General features: G+C 44.1%; 1 protein-coding gene across 1 annotated transcript; it reads left to right on the top strand.

The window, feature by feature from the left end:
- The first annotated feature begins 7,481 nt into the window (after positions 1-7,481).
- LOC149385418 (uncharacterized) lies at positions 7,482-8,621 on the top strand. The gene is made up of 2 exons (XM_089626333.1): positions 7,482-8,187; positions 8,281-8,621. The coding sequence occupies exons 1-2, from the start codon at positions 7,482-7,484 to the stop codon at positions 8,619-8,621; spliced, it is 1,047 nt and encodes a 348-aa protein (XP_089482459.1).
- The last annotated feature ends 785 nt before the right edge of the window (positions 8,622-9,406 follow it).

Genomic DNA, 9,406 nt, shown 5'->3' with positions numbered 1-9,406 from the left:
ACTCTATTCAAAATGTAGTCTACGGTCTTGAATGCCTCTCCCCAGAGTGATTTTGGTAAGGTTGAATGACTAATCATACTCCTTACCATATCCTTAAGAGTTCGGTTTCGTCTTTCAGCAATGCCTCTCACTCTGGATGAGCCATGCATAGTGTACTGTGGGTTAATTCCACACTCATCTAGGTATCTGGAAAAGATCTCGGATGTTGTTCACCTAAGCCGTCATATCTACCATAGTACTCACCACCACAACCAGATTTAACTTTCTTTATCTTTTTGTTGAGTTGATTTTCAACTTCGGTTTTAAATGATTTGAACACATCCAATGCTTGAGACTTTTCATGAATAAGAAAAATGTATACATATCTTGAATAGTCGTCTATGAATGACAGAAAATATTGTTTATCATTATTCCAAGAAGGTATAAGAAATGGTCCAAAAATTTCCGTAGGTGTAGACTCTAAGACGTACGTTGCCCTTATTTGACCTATTTTTTCTTTATCTAGTACAAAATATAGCATCAGGTGCGACTTTTTTCGCACCTAAAAGTGCAAAAGTCGCACCTGATGACACTTTCCGGTGCGACTTTAGATGCGACAAAGTCGCATCTGAAAGTCTGCACCTGATGATTTTAGGTGCGACTTTCCGCACTTGAAAGTCATCACTATCAGGTGCGACTTCTTGCACCAAAAGTCGCACCTAAATTTACTCCAAAATAATATATTAAGGCCGGATATATAGTATTAGATGCGACTAGTCGCATCTGAAACCTTCGCGCGAAAAGTATCAGATGCGAGTAGTCGCATCTGAAACCTTTGGCGCGAATGAATGAGATGCGACTAGTCGCATCTTATTATCTTTAGCTTTTTTTTAAAATGCTGATTCTAATATAATCGATTCTATTAGAATCAATATTTTTTTGTTAAATTAATTAAATAATTTTAATAATAATTATTATATAATATTAATTAGAATAATAATTATATATATGTTGATTCATATAATAATTATATAAATCATATAATAGAAATTCTAATATTAACAACATAAAATTTGATAATTTACGTTCAATAAATTAAAAAAATTACAACCTATTCCTTTTGTTTCCCTTTTTCACTTGGAGGGTTCCAATTCTTCAATGCACGACCTCATCTTCCATCAGATCTTCCTCGTGTGCGTTGGCGTCCTGGTGCGCTGCCGCTCGGACGATGCCGCTGAAACTCTACCGAATCTGGCGTCTGCGCATTCGGCATTGAAGCTGGTGGCGGCGTCTGAGCATTCGGCATTGAAGCGGATGGCGGCGTCTGAACATTCGGCATTGAAGCTGATGGCGGCATCGTCCTAGGGTGCAGCATCGCGGGGGATGTCTGCATGGGAGACGGATGCTGCTGTGTGTATGCAAATAACTGTCGCTGAAAGGCCTCCATCTGAGCTCGTTGCTCACGCCTCATCTCTTCCATTGCAACTTGTTGTGCGGCCAACGCTGCTTGTAGCTCGCTAACCACTAGATCTGGAACGCGCCTCGATGACGAACATGATGACGAGCTCTCGTCCTGAGCCTGAGCCAAGAGATACGAGGATCTCGGGATCGAGGGACCTATCCCGACATACCAATCTTGACGTTGCCCGAGAACAGTATCCATCACGTACTGCTCCGCCTGGTCTATAACAAACGTTTGGCCTGACTCCGCTGCTTGTCGCTGAATATCCTCGACTTCAGTCCTAATTCGCGCCTTCAAACATATGTTAAAAAAATTATTAAGATTATCGAATATTGATTATTAAGTAATTAACACAAGTAACTTACAAATGCTTGTTTCGCCCAATCTGTCGTCCAGTTGCCTTGATCATCTTGATGTTTTTTCTCCCACGTGTCTAACGCCGTGGCCAAAGTCACATCTTCCCTACTCTGCAGTTTTTATCAAAATATGAGTAATTTATTTATTGCAAAATAAATATTATAAAATTATAATAAACTTATGTTCAAATGTCGATGAGCCAAGAAAGAAATCGACCCTTGTGTGGACTTCGTTTTCTTGTTCTTTGAATTGTCCCTGTTGCGATTAGACTTTTTCTGCAAATATTAAATTGCGTTATAATTCAATTTCATAGAAGATAACATAATTTTTTTGAATTATACATTACCATCCAATCGTCAGTTGCGAACTCCTCTATCACCTTCTCCCAATCGTCTTTTTGATATCCTTTTGGGATTTCTATCTTGGCGACATTTATTTGCCCGCAACATTTGCCTAAGAAAGTCCCTGATAATCTAGACTTTTGGTTGCGCCTCATTCACTTTGCATCGCGAATGATAGTCTGGTCAATCTGATGACGAAAGCAATCCGCCGGAAGCAGCTCCTCGGTCTCATCATCCTTGTACACGAAAGTGTACTCAGAATGAAGTGCGCTCAGAATATTGTCCAATATCTGGGGCGTCACTTCATTCCAATCACGAACTGTGACCGGGATATGGACTTTCACCAAAGCGCCGACACGGTTGTTGAATACTCCTACCTTTTTTTTATTGTTTTCCTTACATCCTTGTTTTCTTAGGACCTTGGGAACCCGGTGTCTCTAACGGAGACTCATCTCCACCTGCTCCTGAATGGTGTAGCGGAGACTTATCTCCACCTGCTCCAACTGCATCTGACATCCTGTAAGATGTGAACAATATTAGTAAATAAATATTAGTTTTCTCTGTATTTAAAAAAACGTGGACGGCACCACGGATTTTATTATTAACAAACCTCACATATGGCGGAGGAAAACCGTAGTTACATACTACTAAGTAAACATACTAAAAAGATTATGAATTGTATGTTATTTTGAAGTCGGATTGAATAAGTTGGGAGTTTTTAGACTAATTGATTCGAAACTCTACCGAAATTTCGGTAGAGTTTCCCCTATTATACTGACAAACCAAAAACCTGCAAAATTATTTACAAACATATAAAAACCATCCAGAACTATCCTACAAATTAGCTCAGCCCTAAACCGAACCTCCGTGGTTCGGTCACAACATTTTATAAATGAAAAACCTGAAATAAGCAAAGTATCACAAACTATCAAAACATGTCACAAACTATTTTTCTTATTTAAAGTTCAATTACATTTCATGTTAAATCAACCAAACAAAACTAATCACAAATTCATGAACTTAATTTTAATCTAAACTTAATTTTATACTAAACATATCACAAAACATCAAAACATGTCACAAAACACAATTAAAACTTAATTTTAACCTAAACTAATTAAATATTAAACATGTGAAATTATCAATCCAATTACTAATCAATTTCAAAGTAGCATATTACAATTACAATTTTAATTTCATTAACTAATTTTAAACTAAACAACCTATTCATGTAATTATTAGACAAATTACAATAAATCAAAACTAATTAAAACAAAACAATTAAATTTAAACAAAACACTAACCTAAACATATTACTAAACATTAACATGTTATCAAATTAATTACAATTACAATTAACATAAACTAATCAAAATTAAATTAAACAAACTAATCAAAATTAAATTACTAACTATCTAATTAACATTTACAATTATTAACATATATTAACTTACATATTTCAGATTAACTAACCTACATATTAACTAACCTAACATATTAACTAACATATTATATATACACTAACCTAACTAACTAATATATATTTATACACTAATATATATTTATCAACCTAACTAACCTAGCTAACTAACTAATATATATTTATAAAAAAAAAAAAACTAATATATACACTAACGTAGGACAGCCGGCCGGGGACTCGGGGACATCGGCTCGGAGGCTGGGACTCGAGGATAATGGCTCGGTGGCTGGGACTCGGAGGACAAGAACTCGGCAGCGGGGCCGGGGCTGAGCGCACGGCGAGGTCCGGAGGCACGGGACGACGAGGCCCGAAGCAGAGAGAGGGAGAGAAACACTGAGTTTAATTAAGGGAGAGCGAATTCAGTGAGTGAGAGAGAGAAATACTGGTGGACAGGCGGAGAAGACGCCGGAGCACGGCGGAGCTACCACGGTGGAGGTCTTACGACGCGCGGCGATCCTCTCCTTGTGGCTGGTGGCACGCGCGCGGCTTGGTGGACGAGCTACTGGCCGAGCGCAAGCAAGAAGGAGAAGAGAAGATGAAGGAGAGGCGATGGTGGTTCAAGCGGCCGGGGACATTCTTGAGAGGTTGTGGTTGCCGAACTTTTTTTCCTTTGCTCTGTTTTTTTTCCTCTTTTCCTGGTGGCAGAGAGAGATAGAGAAGCGGCGGAGCACGGCGGAGGCTATGGAGCGCGGCGGAGGTGGTGGATAGGGCGGAGCACAGTTGCAGAACGCGAGAGAGTGTTTTTTATTTTGTGAAATCGGCGGAGTGAAATGAGGAAGACGAAGTGCAGAGGATATGATTTTATAGAAAACCTAAATTTCAGGTGCGACTTTGTCGCACCCGAAGCCTCTATTAGATGCGACTAGTCGCACCTAATAATTTATCAGGTGCCACTAGTCGCATCAGATAATATCTAAAAAAAAATTAACCCAGAATGCCACGTCAATCTTGAATGAAAAAATGAGGGGGAGAATTGGCCCGCTTAAAATTTTAAACTAAAGTCGCACCGGATAGTTTTTTTGACTATCAGGTGCGACTAGAAAGCGAAAACAATTTTAGCGAAATTTTTTGGACTTCGGGTTGACAATCTGGTGCGACTAGTCGCACCCGAAAGTCATTTAGATGTGACTTTTAGGTGCAACTAGTCGCACCTGATAGTCATGCGCATCAGAAAACCAAATTTGTAGTGGTATATATATAGTCTATTTTCCTTTGATACACGCAACACATACATCGAAGTCTGAAAATCAATTTGATCCAAAATTCAGTCGAAAACAAGCCTTTCAATCATATTTCTAGAAATGTAACCTAATCGCTTGTGCTATAAGGAACTTGACTTTTCATTGCTTAATTTGTGCTTAGTACTACGTGATTCCACATTCAAGGTTTTATTGTAAGAAGTTCAAGCATATAAAGATTGTCATATATAACAAGTGAATCAGTTCCAACAAGTTTAGAATTAATAGATAAACTGAATACACTGTCTTGAAATGAACAACAATATCTTAATTTTTCCAAACATGAAACGAAAACCAAATTTCGTCTAAAGTACAATAAAAGTATCAATAAAATCCAAATAATAAATGGTACTTAATGAAAATCTAAAATGTTCAATTGCTTTCACATCTACCGACTTGCCATCACCAACATAGATGCATCTCTCAGCATCACTTGGCATTCGGTAGCTCAGATAATCCTGCATCGAAACACTTATGTTTGAAGTAGCACCAGGATCTAACCACCAAGTGTTTTCTAGGTGCTAAAGCCAAATTAACTTCAGAACAGACTAAAGCAAGAAATGTACCTTTCTTGATGCGTCATTTGCAATACTTAGGACATTCCTTTTCCTCATGTCCAACCTTCTTGTAAAAGAAACAATCCTATGGAAATTCCTCTATGGCTTTTTTTTGTGATGGACCCTTATCCTTAGTAGCCTCATTTTTCCTTTTGAACACACTTATTCATACTTTTAGCGAGGTACTTCTCAAATGAGGACTTTCAATCTTATCTTACTTCATTTTTTCCTCCTCTTGAATACAAAACGAAATGAGCTCGTAAGAGACACTTTCTCGTTTCAGCCTTATCGCTCTTTTCAAATTGCTTTTCGATTTCGGCAAGAAAACCTTTGGATTGGTGATCTCTTCAGAAACTCCACCCCTAAAAGCTTGAAGTGTGTCGCCCTTGATAATCATAATACTTGTTATACCGTCATTTTTCTTATGGTAAAAATGACATCTCAATTGCTAAAACGACGTTACAATATAAAAGGACAATTTAGTCAAAGGCTAAAAATACGCATGCTAAAACCAAGCGCAAGCGCCAAGCGACAACGGACAAGCGCCAAGCGACAAGCGACAAGCGCCAAGCGCCAAGCGCCAAGCGACAAGCACCAAGCGCAAGCGACAAGCGCCAAGCGCAAGCGACAAGCGACAAGGGACAAGCGCCAAGCGACAAGCGACAAGCGACAAGCGAGAAGCACCGATTTTTTTTCCTATAAACAGTTCATTCATTCTCAACTCAAAACTCAATTCACTCTCAAGTCAGTCTCTCGACTCAAAAACATTCTCTCAACTCCAGAATTCTCTCAGCCAAATACTCTCCCAACTTCAAAATTATCCCGGATCATAAACAAAGACCGAGAGCCACCTCTCGACGGGAGGAAGAAAAACAAAAATCCAAGAATCCACTCACATAGCAAACACACTCGCCCTGAACTACGTCATGACCTGATCCCGCAAAGCGGGTACGTAGGCAGCTCACGAAGAGCACGGTCACACCCCCCATTCACCCTACTCGTTCCTCAAAAAACACAAATCCTTTTGAGAGCCGAGGAAACGTGACCATGACAACAAAAGATCGAGGCACGTCGCAAGCTCACACCCCGACACGTGTCCCGCAAATGTTATCCGAGAAATCGCATTAACATTTTGGCGCTAGAAGGAGGGGATCTCGAGAACAACCACGAGCTCTCCACCGGCAAACTCACTTCCTCTACGGAAGACCATAAAACTCACGTATAACAAATGGCTAGCCACCTAGCTATCTCCGAGGGCGGCGCCCCTCCGGCGGGAAGCATCGCATTCAACACTCGGGCCCGAGCCCGCCAAGCCCAAGAGAACGACGCTCCTCGAGAGGAATCTCTCCCCCCACTCGTTCAAGGCGACCGAGACGCAAGAATGGAGCGAATCGAGACGAGTATCTTTCGTCTCGCCGGCGTTGTCGCGAGACTCGGAGGCCAAGACACCCTCATCAATGACGTCTTCGACGAGCAAGATGTACCGGAGTATATCCCGTTGGGATCGGAAATTGAAGACTCGGAGCAAGTCCCCGGCGACAACCCCGAAGGCGAAGCACCTGAGCCCCTGACGTCCCCGATCTGAGCATTCATGACATCGGCCACAACTACCTCGAAGGAGCACGAGGAGTTCATTACCATCATCGGCGCCGTCAGGCTGGCCGAGCGATGGTCGAGCCAAGGCCACGAAACCACCCGGCCGCCTCACAAAGCTCTCGCTCCTTCGTCGAGGCTAGAACAGATCGGTCGCGTCCGTCCACCTTCGATCGCCGAGGCCACGAAGAGGACATGGCTGATAGCGGCGATACTCGAAGGTTCGCGCCACGAAGACGTGTCCATAACCCGAGACCCGGGACCCGCCATGGCCAAGACCAAAGGCAACAGCTAAACGCTCGATGGGAGATTCCACGGAATCCCCACCCCCCGGCGAACCCCCGAGAGGCAACGGGACCGATCCCGACCGATCCAACTCCACCACACATTGCGCCTCTCGACCAGGCGTCTAACGAGAGAGGACGCACGACGAGACTTGCCCCCGCGGCAACCCCCACTAACAATACGGACGTGATGACACTCTTCCAAAAGTTGAGGGACGAAGTGCAAGGCATAAGAGCAACCCAAACATTGACGCCAGACGTCCGCAACATGATGGAAGACGCTACGTCTCCATTCAGCACGAATATCCTCGCAGAGGATTTCAAGCATGACTTCATTCTACCGCGCATCCCTGCTTACGATGGAAAGGCTGACCCACTTTGTCACATTCAGCAATACCGGATGTGGATGAAAGTGGGGAGACACTCAATGGCGATCATGTGTCAGGCTTTTTGCCTCACTTTGAGCGGCCCTGCCTACCAATGGTTCCTCAAGCTAAGGCCCGGAACCATTCGATCTTTTGAGGAGCTGCAACAAAACTTTCTTGCCCGCTTCAGCGGCTCTAGAGAGAGAAAGCTGGGGAAGAGCCATCTCCGGACAGTCAGGCAGAGGAGAAGCGAATCTCTGCGCGAATACTTGTCACGTTTCACTGAGGAGTCGAACAGAGTTGACAAGTTCGAAGATGGCGACGCCATTTCGGCAATTCTCGACGGACTCCTACTTGGCGACTTCCTCAATTCCTTGATCAAGAAAGAGCCAAAGACAATGACCGAGCTCACGGCCCGAGCCGAGAAATACATCACTCTAGAAGAGTTTGTCCAGATCCGAAGGACAAACGACCAAGGAAATCGCCGAAGGGAGGACGAAGAGTCCGACGACTGGAAAAGGAAAAAGGCGCGTGCCGACAATTCCGGACGACCTCATACTAATTCAAAGAGTCTGGAAGAGCTGTTGATTTAGCAATTTTTAGTGTTGGTGGAAAAATTTCGAGACCACTCGAATTTCACTCCGCTGAACGCCCCGCCTGAGAGGATCCTCGCGTTAGCTCGCAACAAGTTTACCGACCCCACGCCTCTAAAAAGCGATCTCGCTAAACGAGACCGGTCCAAGTACTGCGAGTTTCATCAGTGTTACGGACATGTGACCTATGGATGCATCGATTTGAAGAGACAAATCGAGTTCATAATCCGAGGAGGAGAACTAAAAGAGTTTGTTATTAAAATGGTCAACAACTCTGAAGCCTCGACAAGTCGACACGGCAAAGCAGTCGACAATGGGAACAATGAGAACGGAGCTCAAAGGGCAAGAGCTCCTCTCAACGTTGTCACCTAAAAGTTAGAAGCCGCCCAGGCAATAGCAAGACCCGCGTAAACGATCGGACTCCACTTAATCTACTTTTTTATCACCATCTTTTTGTGTCCCATCACATGTAATCCCTGCGAAGTGAAACCTTTTGTAATCCACCCAGTGGAAATGCTTATATCAATGATAAAATGATCCATTTTGTTGCCTCTAGCATGAACTTAGCCCCCGTGGCTCCGAAAATCCCGACCCCCGTGGTTTAGGGTCGCTTGATCCCCGTGATCGAGTCGCTTAAGGCCTCCGTGGCTCTGAAAATCCCGACCCCCGTGGTTCAGGGTCGCTCGATCCCCGTGATCGAGTCGCTTAAGGCCCCCGTGGCTCTGAAAATCCCGACCCCCGTGGTTCAGGGTCGCTTGATCCCCGTGATCGAGTCGCTTAAGGCCCCCGTGGCTCCGAAAATCCCGACCCCCGTGGTTCAGGGTCGCTTGATCCCCGTGATCGAGTCGCTTAAGGCCTCCGTGGCTCTGAAAATCCCGACCCCCGTGGTTCAGGGTCGCTCGATCCCAGTGATCGAGTCGCTTAAGGCTCCCGTGGCTCCGAAAATCCCGACCCCCGTGGTTCAGGGTCGCTCGATCCCCGTGATCGAGTCGCTTAAGGCCCCCGTGGCTCTGAAAATCCCGACCCCCGTGGTTCAGGGTCGCTCGATCCCCGTGATCGAGTCGCTTAAGGCCCCCGTGGCTCCGAAAATCCCGACCCCCGTGGTTCAGGGTCGCTTGATCCCCGTGATCGAGTCGCTTAAGGCCTCCGTGGCTCTG

The sequence above is a fragment of the Urtica dioica genome, chromosome 9 (genome assembly GCF_054948205.1).
Source record: "Urtica dioica subsp. dioica isolate 48M chromosome 9, U.dioica_male_clone48M_v1_H2, whole genome shotgun sequence".
In the NCBI taxonomy this organism is placed as follows: domain Eukaryota; kingdom Viridiplantae; phylum Streptophyta; class Magnoliopsida; order Rosales; family Urticaceae; genus Urtica; species Urtica dioica.
This window is presented reverse-complemented; position numbering and strand designations above follow the sequence as displayed.

What these genes read in the sequence shown, in the direction of transcription:
- LOC149385418 (XM_089626333.1), top strand. Translation starts at nt 7,482, where the DNA reads ATGACACTCTTCCAAAAGTTGAGGGACGAAGTGCAAGGCATAAGAGCA. An exon ending in CTGGAAAAGGAAAAAGGCGC is followed by an intron (nt 8,188 to 8,280) that starts GTGCCGACAATT and finishes AAAAATTTCGAG; the next exon opens with ACCACTCGAATTTCACTCCG.